The sequence below is a fragment of the Mobula birostris genome, chromosome 9 (assembly GCF_030028105.1).
Source record: "Mobula birostris isolate sMobBir1 chromosome 9, sMobBir1.hap1, whole genome shotgun sequence".
Taxonomy (NCBI): Eukaryota; Metazoa; Chordata; class Chondrichthyes; order Myliobatiformes; family Myliobatidae; genus Mobula; species Mobula birostris.
Window position 1 is genome coordinate 136,289,582 of NC_092378.1, and position 17,544 is coordinate 136,307,125.

At 42.8% G+C, this 17,544-nt stretch overlaps 2 protein-coding genes across 2 annotated transcripts in view; one reads left to right on the forward strand and one right to left on the reverse strand.

Annotated features, from left to right (window-relative positions):
• The window catches only part of LOC140203113 (syntaxin-binding protein 4), a 133,761-nt gene that overhangs the window by 103,209 nt on the left and 13,008 nt on the right, over positions 1–17,544 (forward strand). Inside the window, exons 17-19 of the mRNA XM_072268936.1 lie at positions 6,709–6,774; positions 6,919–7,110; positions 9,999–10,115. Coding sequence (XP_072125037.1) covers positions 6,709–6,774; positions 6,919–7,110; positions 9,999–10,115 — 375 coding nt within the window. The remainder of the gene's footprint in view (positions 1–6,708; positions 6,775–6,918; positions 7,111–9,998; positions 10,116–17,544) is intronic.
• Positions 16,205–17,544, reverse strand: part of rmi2 (RecQ mediated genome instability 2) — a 95,090-nt gene continuing 93,750 nt past the window's right edge. The window contains exon 2 of the mRNA XM_072268934.1: positions 16,205–16,858. Coding sequence (XP_072125035.1) covers positions 16,848–16,858 — 11 coding nt within the window. The 3' untranslated portion in view covers positions 16,205–16,847. The remainder of the gene's footprint in view (positions 16,859–17,544) is intronic.

Here is a 17,544-nt window from a genome sequence, read left to right on the forward strand (position 1 = left end):
TTTGAGTTTTCTTTTAAAAAGTGCAACATGTTTGTTTCTTCGCAAGAGGAAGAGAAAGAGTTTTAAAAAAGGGCAAAAAATGGATGAATCACAGTTCCATGAACTGTGAGAACAGGAGGTTAACAATAAATATATAAATAGCAGAAATAGCTGGCTACACTGGAAAGATAAACGTAGTCAATTGCTATTTTGAAGCAAATGAAAAGCCAAATGAAAAATGAGCACCAGTTTTGCTGAGTGCATTGGGTATAAAAGCAAACAGTTTGCTTAGAAATTTAACTGCTTCAGCCAAACCAACTGAAACGAGATTTGCTGATATCATGAAAATAATGCAGGAACATTTAGAACCAAAACCATTGTTGATTGCAAACACTTTAGCTTTCATAAGCAGAATCAGAAGGAAGGGGAAACAATCTCAGCATATGTGGCTGAATTGAAAAGATTGTCTGAACATTGTCAGTTCAATGATGGGTTTAATGATGACATGACCAATCATTTAATTTGAGGCATCTTACAAGAAAACATTCAAAAATGTCTAAGTGGGAATTCAAACATATCAAGGGTAAAATGGTATTAAACGAAAATGCCACACCCAAGTTTTGCAAAGTCTGTCCAGTCCCTTATACCATCTGTGATAAAGTAGTCAGTGAGCTAGATCGCATTGAGGCTGATGGAGTTCTTTCCAAACCTGAATGGAGTCCATAGGCAATACTAGTCATCCCAGTAGCTAAGAAGAGTGGGTTCGTCAGGTTCTGTGGTGGCTTTAATGTCACCATCAACCCAGTACTGAAAGTAGATCAATACCCTATGCCCTGGATAGAGGATATCTTTCAAACCTTTCTGGAGAGAAACATTTCATCAAACTTAGCTGAGGCTTATCTACAGATGGAAATGGAAGAACAGTCCAAAGTGTTCTTCACCATAATCACTCACAAAGGGCTTCATCAATATAACAGGCTTATTTTTGGAGTAGCTTCTGCACCTGCACTCTGGCAGAAAGCTATGGAACAGGTGATGCAAGGCTGCCCAGGCACTCAGTGTTACCTGGATGACATTATTGTTACTGATGAGGATGACAAGGAACATCTCCAAAATCTCAAGACAGTGTTTAAAAGATTAGAAGGCTATGGGCTCTGAGCATGACACAACTGTGAATTTTTTTTAAATCAAACATCACTTACTGTGGTCACACCACTGGTGCATAAGGATTGTACAAGTGGGCTGAGAAAACTCAAACAGTGGTGGATGCCTCAAGGCCAAAGGATAGGTCTCAGTTGTCAATCACTATAACAGGTTCCTGCCAAACCTGGCTACTGTGGTCCACCCCTTGAACTCGTTTCTACAGAGAGGGAGGAATTGGCAATGGGCAAGGCAGTGTGAGTTGGCTTTCCAAAAGGTAAAGAAAATGGTGATGTCAGGCACTGCACTCACACATTATGATCAACATTGTACAGTGAAGTTTGCCATACACTATTCAGGATGCCAACACACCCAGAAGAAAGGTGTCTGGAGCTGTCAGACCCCACTTCAAAGGTTCATTTTATCGTCGAAGTATGCATGTACAATACAACTTTAATATTTGTCTACTCCAGATAGCCATTAAATACAGAAAGACCATGGGTGTTGATGAAAGAAAAGACATCAACTCCCCCCCACCCCCGACATGAAAAAGAAAGGAAACAAAACTCGCAGACTCCAAAATCCACCCCCACAGCAAAAAAAGTCACAATAACAAACCCTAATCCCTTCACACAGAAAAGAACCGTGACAATAACAATCCCTGATCCCCCCCATTCGCAGAAAAGAACAGCAACCGTAGCACCAATGCCCCAACGCCCCCCAAACTCAAAAACATTAACAGATCACCCACCCGACATTCGGCCACAAGAACGAAAACGCTGAAAAGCTGAAGGAAACCAATATAAAGCACAGTCCAAAAATCACATAAATAACAAAGTATTGGAACCATCTTTTCATCTGCATACGAGGTTAGCAGCCACGTGAACTCAGTCCTTCCATAAAGAGCGACTGCCAGCCCAGATACCGAGGGCTGAACGCACCAATCTGGCTGCTGACCATCTCTGTTAGGAGTGATTGCTGACCCCTCTGCATTCACCTTGGTGCTTCAATCTTCCTCCCCTCTTTGAGATGGAGTCGTTCAAGACCCCACATCCTGTCTTTGTTTTTTTTTCCACAAGTCAGCTCATGTTCTTTTGGTCCCCCATTTCTAATCTCCACAAGCCAGTTCTCTGGACACAGCGTAGCAATGAAAACTTCGATCAAGTTCCAAACTGTACGTCACAGGCTCCAACAGTTTCTGTAACACAAACAAGACAAAAAGACAAGCAGAAGGCGTAGAAAAAGTGAAATAATTGGAGAGGTTTGCTATCTGAAAGATGTCACCTGAGGAATCATTGTTCACCTGGCCATCTTGACATCCTTGCAGTCCTAGAGGCGACTCGTACAATTACCATGGAGGAGGCCCCAGAACCTGAGATTGTTTCACATGAGCTGCACACTTCAGTTATCAGTACTCACAATGAGTCCAGACCTTCTACTGACCAGTTAAACATGATGGCCACGGCTAGAATTAACTCCTGCTTGGGCAAGGACCCGGACCAGATGCAATTCACCCTCTACCACAACAGGTCAACAGAGGATGCAATCTCACTGGCTTTCCACTCTTCTTTCGAGCACCTGGACAACAGCAAAATGTATGTCAGGCTGGTATTCATCAATTACAGCTCAGCATTCAAAACCATCATCTCGCTCAATATTAGTCACTAAGATTCTAAACCTGGGCCTCTGTGCCTCCCTCTGCAACTGGATCCTTGATTTCCTCATCAGGTGACCACTGTCAGTGTAGATTGGTGATAACATCTCTTCCTCACTGACAATCAGCACAGACTCAACTCAAGGATGTGTGTTTAGGCCATCACTCTGCTTTCTCTACACCTATGGCTTGGCACAGCTCAAACACCGTCACTGAATTGGTAGGTGACCCCACTGTTTTGGTTAAAAACTCAGGTGATGACAAGGGATACAGGAGTAACGCAGATCGGCTGACTGAATGGTGTCACAACAACCTTCTACACAACATCAGCAAAACCACAAAATTGAATGTGGACACCAGAGAGGGAAGTTGGGAGAACACACACCAGTTGTGGAAAGGGTGAGCGGTTTCAAGGTGCTGGGCACCACCATCAGTGAGGATTTGTCCTGTGTTCAACATGTTGATTCAGTCATGAAGAACGAAGGCCAGGGGCTTTACTTCATTGGGAGTTTGAGATGATTTATTGTGTCACCAAAAACTCCTTCAAATTTCTATGGATATATGGCGGAGAGCATTCTGGCTGGTTGCATTACTGTCTGGTATGGAAGCTCACAGTTCACAGACTGCGAGGGGTTGCAGACGGTCATAGATTCAGTCAGCTCCATCACAGGCACTCCCTCCCTTCAGTCGAGAGTTGGTGTCTCACGAAGGCAGCATCCATCGTTACATACCCTCACCATCCTTGATATGGCCTCTTCTTGGTATTACCATCAGGGAGGAGGTACAGGAACATGAAGACCCAGTGTCAATGATTCAAGAACAGTTTCTTTCCCTCTGCCACAAGATTTCTGAATAGTCCATGAATAACGGACCTCATTATTCCTTTATTTTGCACTATTTTTTAAATTTTTATTAATTTTACAGTACTGTGCAAAAGTCTTAGGCACTTATATGTAGTATTTTTGCACAGTACTGTATTTGTCAATGTGGAATGGAGAGCGAGTTTGTAAATCTGGCCAAAGCCAAGGATGTTGGGAATGGTGAGAGTGGGTGCCACAGGAGGGATGTGGGACAGGTGGGAGAGAAGGAGTGCCAAGGGTGAGGGGTGGTGCGGGTGCAAACACGCCCAGCCCTGAGACACCAGGCAGGGTCATTTAATTCCAAACAATTGGTTTATTGATCATTTACGGAATGTCTCTCTGGTGCTTCCCTTCCCTTTCCCTCTCCCTTCCCCTTTTCCCAACCATGATTCCCCTCTCCCTGTCCCCTTCCCACTCTCAGTCCACAATAGAGACCCATATCAGAATCAGATTCATAATCACTCACATATGTCATGAAATTATTTTTTTCGGTAGCAGTACAGTGCAATACATAAAATTACTACAGTACTCTGCAAAAGTCTTAGGCACCCTGGCTATATATGTGTGACTCAGACTTTCCACTATACTACAGACACAAAACAATACATTTCATCTCATATAAATCAGTGATAATAAACCTGAATCTGATTCTGAAATAAAAGAGGAATTACACTTGGCACACTCTTCCATCCTCAGCTAAATCTTCCCATTGCTTCCAATAATTTATATATTATTGTTACTGCTGTTGTAGTGTTATCATTCAGTTATCGGGACCAAATGTATGGTTTGGTATAGTGAAGGGAAAATGGAAAGAATACACATTTTAATTTTATTCATGATAAGCAATGACCACTGCATAAAATGAACAATAAAATGTAAACATTTATATAGGGACATCATGAACTCCAAAATAGTTGAAAAGTATGGATGTTACTGCAGCCCAGAGAAGTGGTTGACCATGTATTGGACACAGAGAAGTGGTTAACCATGCATTAGTTACCTAGTGGTTAAGCTACTGGATTCACAGCCCAAGATCACAAGAAATTCTGCAGAAGCTGGAAATGCACAGTAACACACACAAAATGGTGATGAAGTTCAGCAAGTCAGGCAGCATCTATGGAGAGAAATAAAGTCAATATTTCATGTCAAGACCCCTCACCAAGGCTGGAAAGGAAGAGGGAAAAGGCCAGATTAAAAAGATCAGGGAAGGGTAAGGAGTACATACTGGCAGATGGTAGGTGAAACCAGGAGAGGGGTGGGTTGGGTGGGGAATGAGGGAATGAAATAGGAATGCAGAAGATGATAGGTGGAAAAGGTAAGTGGCTGAAAAAGAGGGACTCTTGTTGGAGAGGACAATGGACCATTGAAGGAGGAGGGGCACCAGAGGGAGGTGATGGCATGTGAGGAGAAGAGAAGGGGTGAGAGGGGAACCAGAACTTGTGACTAGAAAATAAGAGAAGGACAAGGGGAGAGAACTTAATATTCACAGCCTAGGAGTTGCTGTTGATCCAGAATTATCAGTCTGAATCCCACTATGGCAACTAGGATTCAAGTAATGAGATAATCCAGCAGTTAAATAAAATAATAACTAGTATCAGTAGTGATAACTGGGAAACCACTGGTTTTTTGTAAAACCCATCCAATTCATCAGTGAAGGGAAGTGGCAATTCTTACCTGTTCTGGCCTCTGTGTGATACCAGACACAGCCATATGGTTGACTCTTAATTGTCTGTGCAATTTGAGACAATAAATAACCATCCCTATTGTGTCTATCATTAAGACCTCTCACCATCCAGGACCTCCCCTATTCTCATTGCTACCATCAGGGAGGAGGTACAGGAGCCTGAAGATACATACTCAACGTTTTAGGAATATCTTCCTCCACTCTGTCATTGGATTTCTGAACCCATGAGCACTATCTATTTTTTGCTCTCTTTTAGCACTACTTATTTATTTATTCTTTTATATTTCTTATTTTTAATTTGTAGTAATTTTGTTATGTTTTGCCTATATCACTGTCACAAAACAACAAAGGTTCATTTATTTATTATTGACATATACAATTCTGAAATATTTCTTCTCCAGGTAGCCATGAAACCAAGAAAATAAAAGAAAGGCAGCACAATCATCAACCCCTAAATCTTTCCTCCCTGCACAAAAATGCGAACAATAACAGAACATGCACATCAACCCCGAAATACCTCCTCCCACAAAAAATGAACAAAATGGAACAGGCACATTGACTCCCAAATCCACCCCCCCCCAACAAAGAAAATGAGAAAGATGGGGCAAAAAACACAAAATACAAAAAAAAACTATAAGACCGAAAAAAAGAGTCTATAGTTCAAGTCCACATCCCAAACGCAGAAACGCTGGGCAGCATTCTCCAGGCCCAGCAGCAGGCTCTCCCCTCTCAGGTAGTGTTGCAGAGTGATCTCAGCAATCAAAAGGCAGGCAGCCATGCTCACCTTCTGCATTCCCTTCGATGTTTCAATCTCCCTTGTTGCTTTTGTCGGCAAACACTGGAAGTTTTAATTGGTGGAATGGCGTTGAACCGGCTCGCGCCCTGTCCCCGCAGCCTGCCCACCATGAGGCTTGCACACACTTCCCCACCTCCCGGAATGCTCTCGGAGACTGCAGAGCACTGAAGCACCCAAACGATCTCCAAACAGCAAACCACAGGCTCCAACAATTCCAGAATCACATCCAAGTCAAAAAAAAACAAACGTAAAAGACATTAAAGAAGTGAAATATATGTATATTTTACATGACATACATCACTGATAATAAACTTGATTCCAATTCTGATTATAATTCTAATTCTGGGATTCCAGAAGCAACAATGATGTACATAGTTACATCATAACTTTTAGTGATGTTGACCAAGGGATAACTATTGACTGTGAGCTCCTCTGTGAGCTTCCAAATAGGGTAATGAAATGTTTCACATCCATCTCAGATGTTAATTATTTCATTCAATGTTCACAATTTTGTTAATTAATCTCAAGGTAGGTATTTTTAATAATGTAACTAACCAAGTCCTGTGTATCATCGAGTCTTCCTTTGCCATCGTAGGCTCTCATCAAGGAGACAGAGAAGAGCAAGAAAACACTAGAGGATGAGCTTCAACAGCTCTCTCAGGTTAGTGTGACTTCTGGCTGCAGAAATGGAAAAGAATTGCCATTCACACTCCGCGTGTTTGGGAAGTCTATGCACCAGTCAAATTGCCTCGGAGGTGAAGAGCGGCACTGAAAGAGCTAACTCTCTTGTTTCCAAATCCTGCAGAAAGCAACAGCTGCACTTACGGAAAACAGGACTTTACAGAGCAAGCTGCAGTTGGCCAGTTCTGTCCAGCACCAGGCCCTCAGTGCTGAGCAGGACTATGAGGAGGTGATCCGCCTTCTGGAAGCTGAGATCACAGACCTCAAAGCTGAGCTGGCAGAGAAGCTGCAGAAGGATCGTGCCGAAGTCTCCAAGGCGAGTTATATTCCGACTGATGTGAGATAGCTAGGTGCACGTGGGTGGGAATGAAGTGATTCTCTTTGTTTCACCTGAGACCATGAAATCTGAAATTTATGTTAAGGACCACCACCCCACCCCTTCTAGCTCACACAACACCAGCTAAGTTTGCTGGAATGGAAGATTTGGGATGTTGTGTACGAAACAGTTTGCAAGTTCTTCACTTCACGAAATGTATTCACAAATGTCATGTGACATCACATTAGTCATTTCTGGTTGAATATAGTAATCCTGTGGTAAATGCCTTTTAACAAAATTAAAGACCTTACGCTCAGAGGAAACATTATTGTAAAAGAATTAAACATACACATTTCCTGTAAACATTGCCAATGTTTTTAACGCTTACCATAGAAAGAAATTTGCCTGTCTAACATTTAACCGCCTGTGAGAGTCTTGTTCCTGTAACGTAGAGCATTAGGGATATTTGGGAAGCTACCGTGAGCAGTTTCTTTTAACTCCCTGATTCCAAAATTATGAAAAACTTGTATTTATAGAATCATTAAAACACAAAAAACGGGAGGTTCAGCTCTGTCAAGATAACCACATTATTCCCATGCCTTGCTTTTTTCATGTAGTGCTTCAATTTTATTTTCATCAGGTATCTATCCACTTGACAAAGAGTCTATCCAAACAAAATGTGTGACAGAACCTGTCTCCACCATCCCCTTTTCACGGTGCCTGAGGCAAGGCGGCTGCTAGTTCTTTGGTTGAGCTCTGATATTGCATTCCTCAACCTGAAGCCTGAAGAGACACTAATTCCCAACTCTCTAATCCGCACAAGCATTTTACACTAGTTTTGACAGTACAATGACCATTCCCCCTTAATTCCAAAGGAGGAGAGTGGATGTAAAGGACAAAGATATTGGTTAATTAATATTTTCAAAAATTACTTCAGTTTTAGATTATTCAAAATTTTTAAAGGTTTTAATACCTTGATGATCTTTTTGATTTTTTTTAAATGGCAGTCAGAAATATACAAACAGTGTTACTGCTTTGACAGTTCTACCTCAGACAGCGGTGAGAGCTTATGTGTTTACTCCTTCTCATAATCTTTTACCTGATCTAGTTAATTGCAAATGTGGTTATCCACATTCCTCTAATGGAGTATGACATTTATTTGGAAGTTGATGACAAGTGCAAACAACTCACAACTGATTCAGTTCCGGTCCATTACCTTTCGGCTGTCCTTCATATGTTAATACCTTGCAATTACAAAACATAGAAACATAGAAAATAGGTGCAGGAGTAGGCCATTCGGCCCTTCGAGCCTGCACCGCCATTTATTATGATCATGCTGATCATCCAACTCAGAACACTGTCCCAGCCTTCCCTCCATACCCCCTGACCCCCGTAGCCACAAGGGCCATATCTAACTCCCTCTTAAATATAGCCAATGAACTGGCCTCAACTGTTTCCTGTGGCAGAGAATTCCACAGATTCACCACTACATCCTAAGGTACCAAGCAGAAACAAAAATAAAATTTTATTTATTTGTAACTTAGAGATACAGCACGGAACACTCCCTTCTGGCCCGATGAATCATGCCATCCAGCAGCCCACCTACTTAACCCTAGCCTAGTCACAGGACAATTCACAATGACCAATTAACCTTCTGACCAGTACGTCACTGCACTGTGGGAGGAAAGCAGAGCACCCGGAGAAAACCCACGCTGTCACTGGGAGAACGTACAAAACCCCTTACAGAGGGTGCTGGATTCGAACGCCAAACTCCAATGCACTGAGCTGTAATAGAATTGCACTAACCGCTACACTACTGTGGCGCCCAACGTTCATTATCCGAATTAACACGAAATTCCAGTGGTTGGTTTTAGCGCTGACTTTATCACGGCAAATCAGTCATGATGTGGGGGGTTTTGTGATCTTATTTCCAAGCACAGAGGGCCTTTTCAGGCACTACTTTTAATTAAGCCACTTCCAGCTTGTGACAGCTCTGCATTTCCCGTTTACCCTGTTGGAAATTTAAAAGGACCTTTATTCCCAAACAATGACTAAACTACCAGGCCACAATTTCATAAAACACTGCCTATGGAAAGGCAGAGGCTCCAGCTGGCCTGATTTAGCTCAGCGGGCATCTTTACTGAGAGGCTGCTATCTCAGAAGAAAATTATTAAATTCCTGGCAATGCATTGTCCATTTCTGGTCCAAAAGTGTTACTTTGTCCAATTTTGCCATAGCACTGGCAAGTTTGGTGGCAGCATTGTCTTTGTAAAATGAGGCAAATTGAAAATAATGATACTTAAGATAAGATGAAGTAACATTTAAGTCAAAACACCTGATGTTTCAAGTCATCTACCTACCTACCACCCTCCTTTCCTCCCTCCCTCCCTCACGGATTAGGCCCTTCTGGCCCTTTGAGCCACAGTGCCCAGCAATCCCCCAATTTAATCCAAGCATAGTCATGGGACAATTTACAATGACCAATTAACCTACCGGCCAGTAGGTCTGTGTGAGGAATCCGGAGCACCCGGAGGAAACACGTGTGGTCACAAACATACCAACTCCTTACAGGCAGCGGTGGAAACTGAACCCAGTTCGCTGGTACCGTAAAGCGTTGTGCTAACCACTACGCGGCTGCGCCGCCCTATCGGGGAGAAGGCAAGAGAACGGGGTTGAGAGGGAAATGGATCACCCACGATGAAATGGCAGAGCTGACTCAATGGGCCAAATGGCCTAATATTGCTCCCATGTTTTATGGTCTTATGGTCATACACCGAGAGAATCTCAAAATAAGATATTTTAACAACTTGGTGCCTTGCAAAGTAAACAGAACGGAGAAATGCTTCTCCAAGAGCCTGCTCTGCTGATACTGAGATTTAATTTGTTAGGAGGATACGCACGATCTGCAACAGAGGTTGTCGGTCACCGTCTCTCAGCTGCACACATCTGAGCTCGCCCGCAAGCAGTTGGAAATCTCAAACAAGAAACTATTTTCCTTTGCTGAGGTGAGGCTGGATTATTGCTTAAGTACTTTCACAAGTGGAAAACTTGATCCGATTGGAATCTGCCAGTGTGTTGGTGGTTTAAATTTGCAAAACAAACCGAGCTATTATCATTACTGACACAATACACTGAGTAATGCTAGCACTCACTGAACTAATCCTGTTTAAGGCCTTGTACATGTGTACCTGCTTTTACAACCTCAGGAATGTTCAGCCAATTAAACATTTTTGAAGCATATTTGCTGTTATTATGGAGAAGCCAGAGAAGCAAGACAACTAATCTGTGCACAGCAAGCTCCCACAAAAAGTGAAGCAATGATGCCCAGATCCTTGATCAACCTGGTTACCACGGTGACCACAACAGTGCTCCAGATAACGCCAGATGGATTACATTTCCCCCCAAGGGCAGATTCTCAGCCTGAGAGCTGAGAGCCAGAGGAAGATTGTGCTGCCCCATCGAACTCCCGCTCCACCCACTTATTTCCCTATAACCTATTCCCACTCGCATCTGCATCAACTTGCCACACCAGGGATAATTTACAGTCACCACTTAACCAACTGACCAGCAACTTGGGATAAAGATTTATCAAAACTTCCCTGCTTTCTATCCATCTAGAAAGAAAGTCTGGGGATTGGTTTGCTTTCTTTGTGAATTTACGATGCTGCAGTGTAAATTTAGTGATCGAAGTACATTGTGGACATCTTATGTTGATGCCAGAATGGGTGGCAACACTTGCGGGCTGCCTCCAAACACATCCTCAGATTGTGTTGGTTGTTAACACAAATGAAGTATTTCACTGTATGTCTCTATGTACATGAGTTTAATAAATCTAATCCTACCCCGCCTGGATTTAAACCTTCCAGACAATAAATTATTTGCCTATTTTTCCTCACACCGATAGTTGATAAACTTTATCTACCAAATGAAATTCAAAACCCTACAGGTGTAGATGTATGGTAAACATTTTGGGAATAATGGTCGCAATTTATTATGCTTTGAGATAGTTATAACTAAGAATGAAATTGGATCTTGCAGGAAGGTACTAAATTAGGCGACAACAAATTTAGACAGGATAAGGTGTGTTGACTGGGAGCAGCAGCTGTCGGACAAGTCCTGACATGTGTGAGTTGTTCATAAACACAAGATTCTGCAGATGCTAGAAATCCAAAGCAACACACACACAAAATGCTGGAGGAACTCAGAAGGCCAGGGAGTATCTATGGAAATGAATAACCAGTCGCTGTTTCAGGCCGAGAACCTCTTCAGAACCGGAAAGGAAGGGGGAAGGCATCAGAGTAAAAAGGTGGGGAAGGGGAAGGAGAATAGCCAGAAGGTGATAGGTAAAGCCATGTGGGTAGGAAAGGTAAGGAGATGGAGAGGAAGGAATTTGATAGGAGAGGAGAGTGGATCATTAGAGAAATGGAAGGAGGAGGGGACCCGGGGGAGGTGATAGGCAGATGAGAAGAGGTAAAAGGCCCGTGGGGAAAGAAGAGGGAAGGAGGAGGAAAATATTTTTCTTTAAAGGCCAGCTGATCAGAGTTCAGAATCAGCATGTTCTAGTAAGTGGTAAAAACAAGGATGGCAAGGTAAGCGAACCTTGGGTGATGGAGAGGTCCTAAATTTCGTCAGGAAGAAAGAGGAATCAAACGTAAGATTTAGGAAGCTAAAATCAGACTTGGCCCTTGTAGAATATAAGCAGAGCAGAAACCGATGATTTAGAGGCCAAAAAGGAGCCATGAAATGTCCTCGATGGGCTGGATCAAGGAGGATATCAAAGCAGGTCTGTTACACAGACAGTGATAGGTGCCAGTAAGTGGGTAGTAGTGGAAAGCATGCAATTTGGTTAAGACCATAAGACACAGGAGCGGAACTGGACCATTTGGCCCATCGAGTCTGCTCCGCCATTTCTTCATGGCTCATCCATTTTCCCTCTCAACACCATTCTTCTGCCTTCTCCCCATAACATTTCATACCCTGACTAATCACGAGCCTGTCAACCTCCACCTTAAATGCACCCAATGACCTGGCCTCAGCAGCTGCCTGTGGCAATGATTCACAGATTCACCACCCTCTGTTTAAAGAAATTCCTCCTCATCTGTTCTAAATAGACATCCCTCTATCCTGAGGCTTGTCCTAGACTCCCCCACTATAGGAAAATCCTCTCCTCATTCACTTTACCCTTTCAAAATTCAGTTCATTTCAATGAGATCTCCCCACTTCATTCTTCTAAATTCCAGCAAGTAAAGACCCAGAGCCATCAAACACTACTCATACAATAACCCTTACGTTCCCAGAATCATTCTTGTGGACATCCTCTGAACCCTCTCCAATGTCAGCATATAGTTTCTTGGATAAGAGGACCAAAACTGCTCACAATACACCAAGTGAAGCCTCACCAGTGCCTTATAAAGCCTCAGCTTTACATCCTTGTTTTTATACAGTATTCTAGTCCTTTTTGAAATGAGTGCGAACATTGCATTTGCCTTCCTCACCACTGACAAAACCAGCAAGTTGACCTTTAGGGAGTCCTGCATGAGGACTCCCCCAAGGCCTCTTGTATCTCATTGCTTTGAATTTTCTGCCCATTTAAAAAATAGTCTATGCTTTTGTTTGTTCTACCAAAGTGCATGATCATACACTTCCCAAAACAATATTCCATCTGCCAATTATTTGCCCCTTTCTCCTAATCTGTCTAGGTCCTTCTGCAGTCTCTCTGCTGCCTCAACACTACCTGGCTCTCCAGCTTCCTTGCATCATTGGCAAACTTGGCCAAACTTGATACCGCTTCTTTTTATGTTATATGTCAATTCCAACATCCAAATCATTGACATATAATATACAAAGAAACAGTTCCAAGACAACTCCTGCAGACACTACTAGTCACGGGCAGCCAAGTAGAATAGGCTCCCTTTATACTACTCTTTGCCTCCTGCCTATCAACCAATGCTCTATCCATGCTAGTATCTTTCCTGTAATACCATGGGCTCTTACCCTGTTATGCTGCCTCATGTGCAGCACCTTGTCAAAGGCCTGCTGGAAATCCAAATACATAACATCTACTGACTCCCCTTTGTCTATCCTGCTTGTTATTTCCTCAAAGGATAACAGAGGCTTTTAGACACACATGAATGTGAAGGGAATGGAACCATATGGATGATACACAAACAGGAGTGTGAATTGACATCAAGACTGGCACATCTTGGGCCAAATGGCCAGTCCGGTGCTGTACTCTTCTATATCCTATCTAATTTTAATGATTTAACCTTTTTATTTAAATGTTCTTTTATTATTTATTTGTAATCTGTTAAAATATCCACTTGTTCTATCTCACCAATAGTGAAGAAATGATTTTAATATTTCTGCCATCGTCATACTGTATTGCCTTGTCCATGCTTTAATGATCCCATTCCTGTACCAACCTTCCCTTTTTAATGTCTATAAAATACTTTTAAGTGTTCCTTTATTATTTAATCATACATCTTGCCACCTTAGATTTATTTTACCCTCTCTTCATTTTCTCTGTTATCATGGACTACTGCGCTCTCTTTGTACTTGCATGTATTTTATACCTTTTCCCAACCCTCAATTATTCTCTTTTTTCATCCATGGAATCTCTAGTTGGATTTTTTTCTACACTCAGTTGAGCAACATTCTAAATATTTTCATTTGTTTGTTCCTATTCTCCATTTCGTTGTCCTATTCTCAACCTAAGCTTCCATTGAGCTTGTTTTTGTCATGCACGCCCTTCCCTATTTACAAGTGTATTATATTACAGTAGCTATTGCCAGATATTCCCCTACTTTTTCTTCTCTCACCTGCTCTGTTTCATTCCCTTCCCCGTTATTAGATCCAATAGCAAACCTTCTCATTTTGGGTCTTTTTGCATGCTAGGTTAGAATGGAGTCCTGTCCACATTCAGGAACACAATTCCCTTATCTCTTTTATCTGCCTTCGTAGTATAATTAAAATTGGACTAATATTCTCTGTTTTTCACTCATTTTATTAATTTCTACATTTTTCAGTCACTTTTCCATTGACTCTGTTTATCAGTATCACTTATTCTTATTATCTCTAACTCAATTTATATGGATTTTATATCTTCCTTATAATTGTGTCCTCATGCCCCACCTCATTCTTTTATCCCCTGTTTTTTTCTAAACATGTTACACCCAGCAATGTTTAATTCCCAGACCTGATTTTCTGCTGTTGTATGTTAATAATATGTACAGTCTTCGGTTCTTCACAATATGACTTCCTCCAGTTTGTATGCGTGGCTACATAGAGAGTTTAACTCATTTTTGACAGGATTTCCTACCTTGTGCAGTTAACCATCTTGTTAGGCTCCTGTTATAACTCCATTTACTCCCTTATATCAAAAGTGTTCTTCCTCCCGTCTTTTACTCTCCCCGGTCCTTTCTTTTCGTGTTCCGTTTATATCTTGTCTGCTTATATTCCATCCCCCTCACTCACTCACACTTCAACGTTCAAAGTACATTTATCGAAATATGTATACATTATACGACCTTGAGATTCATCTCCTAACGGGCAGCCATGAAACAAAGAAATGCAAAAAAAAAAGACCACCAAACACCCAATGTGCAGAGAAAAAGAAAACAATTATACAAACAATAAACACAAGCAAATATCGATCTGAACCTAAGTCCACAGAGAGTCCCATCCACCTACTTTTAGTTCAGCACTGAGCTGAATGGCCTCGTCCCTCTCTTCGGGCCTCAACACCCTGACCTTCAGTTCAGCACTGAGCTGAATGGCCTTGTCCCTCTCCTCGGGCCCCAACACACCGACCTTCAGTTCAGCACTGAGCTGAACGGCCTCGTCCCTCTCCTCGGGCCCCAACACACCGACCTTCAGTTCAGCACTGAGCTGAACGGCCTCGTCCCTCTCCTCGGGCCCCAACACACCGACCTTCAGTTCAGCACTGAGCTGAACAGCCTCGTCCCTCTCCTCGGGCCCCAACACACCGACCTTCAGTTCAGCACTGAGCTGAACGGCCTCGTCCCTCTCCTCGGGCCCCAACACACCGACCTTTAGTTCAGCACTGAGCTGAACGGCCTCGTCCCTCACCTCGGGCCCCAACACCCTGACCTTCAGTTCAGCACTGAGCTGAATGGGCTCGTCCCTCACCTCGGGCCCCAACACACCGACCTTCAGTTCAGCACTGGGCTGAATGGGCTCGTCCCTCACCTCGGGCCCCAACGCACCAACCTTTAGTTCAGCACTGAGCTGAATGGGCTCATCCCTCTCCTCGGATCCCAACGCCCTGACCTTCAGTTCAGCACTGAGCTGAATGGGCTCATCTCTCACCTCGGGCCCCAACACCCTGACCTTTACAATCTGGCCCGGCATTTAGATCGGGTTCAAATGCTTCGAGACACTCTGGGGCCTGTGCCTGAACTTCACAATTCAGCCTGACACCTAAATCGTTGTCCAAACACCGGGTTCAATCGCTTCAGTACACTCTGGGGCTTGGACGCCACCGCCTCAATTTGGCCTGTACCTGACCTTTCCAATCCGCCCCGGCGTTTAAATTGATCAAATCTTGGGTCTTCCTCGCTCCTGGCAACGGGTCCACTACCTTACCTCGCCTTGGTTCTGCCACATTAAATTTCCTCCACTTCCAAAGGGATGTTACAGACTATTGCTTGCGGTGATCATTTACCAGAAAAAGACTGATTAACAAAGTATTTAGCTGTAGGAGTGAGAAGTGAATCTGTAGGACATAGGTACTTCGCTATTTCACCTGGAAGCTGTCTCATTGTTCCAACTCCTCCTTGTCTCAGAACTGGTACCTTCTTTCCTATGCTAGCCCTTTTGTTACATAGTAGATCTCTTGAATTGCCTACCAGTATTTCATTTGCATGTGGTTCACGTAATAATGGAGAGGATATTACAATTGAAATCTTGCTTTTTATTTTAGAACCTAACTCCAGAAACTCTTTCAGCAGGACTTCCCCCTGTTTCACTTTTTCCAACATGAATGACAAAAGCTAGATTATTTCCTTCCCAATAAGAGTCTCGTGAGCTGTTACAAGATGTACTTTATTCTGGCGCTGAGTATGTCACAAGCCCTTGATATTCTTGTTCTTGGCTACAGAGAACACCATCTACCTACCTGTCATTATTACATTTCTACTTCGTTCTTTAAAGATTAAGGAGATAAAAGATTACTTTACTTTATTGTCGCCAAACAATTGATACTAGAACATACAATCATCACAGTGATATTTGATTCTGTGCTTCCCTCTCCCTGGATTACAAATATTAAATATTAAAAATAGTAAAAATCAGTAAATATTAAAATTTTAAATTATAAATCATAAATGGAAAATAGAAAAATGGAAAGTAAGGTAGTGCAAAAAACCGAGAGGCAGGTCCAGATATTTGGAGGGTACGGCCCAGATACAGGTCAGGATCCATTCAGCAGTCTTATCACAGTTGGAAAGGAGCTGTTCCCAAATCCGGCCATATGAGTCTTCAAGCTCCTGAGCCTTCTCCCGGAGGGAAGAGGGACGAAAAGTGTGTTGGCTGGGTGGGTTGTGTCCTTAATTATCCTGGCAGCACTGCTCTGACAGCGTGCGGTGTAAAGTGAGTCCAAGGATGGAAGATTGGTTTGTGTGATGTGCTGCACCGTGTTCACGATCTTCTGCAGCTCTTTCGGTCTTGGACAGGACAACTTCCATACCAGGTTGTGATACACCGTAGAAGAATGCTTTCTATGGTGCATCTATAAAAATCAGTGATAATAATAAAGATTAGCTTTAATTATAACAAGTACATCCAAAACTTGATTGAAATGCATCACTTGCATCAACAACCAATGGTATGTTGGGGACAGCCTGCATTTGTCACCAAGCTTCCAGTACCAACGTAACACGCCCATAACTTACTAACCCCAACCAGTGCATCTTTGGACTGTGGGGGGAAACTGGAGCACTTGGAGGAAACCCACGCAGTCACAGGGAGAATGTACAAACTCCTCACAGACAGCACTGGGAATTGAACACTGGATGTCAGCGCTGTAAAGTGTTACACTAACCTCGAGGCTAACATGCCACCCTTCTGAGCCCTTGCCTCGGATCTTCAGTATGTACTCTTGTGGTTTGCACTTTGTTGTCACAGGAAGTGAGCACAGGTAGTTTACCTTTTATCTGGGACTAGTGTCTTCACAACTGCTTGTAAATCTGCTCTAGCCAGCTCCATAACACTCATACCTTCTCAGGAAAGGCTTCTTAGAAATAATTCAATGGGGCTGGTATAGAGTGATTCCACCTCCGTATAATCCTGTAGGCCAAGAGATACAACAATTGGCTGCTTTTCCTTTCTGCTTTCTACCCTTGATGACAAAGTGAAATATTTCTTTGTGTCTGGTATCAGAATGACTTATGAAAAAAAAGAGATCATGCAGAAAGT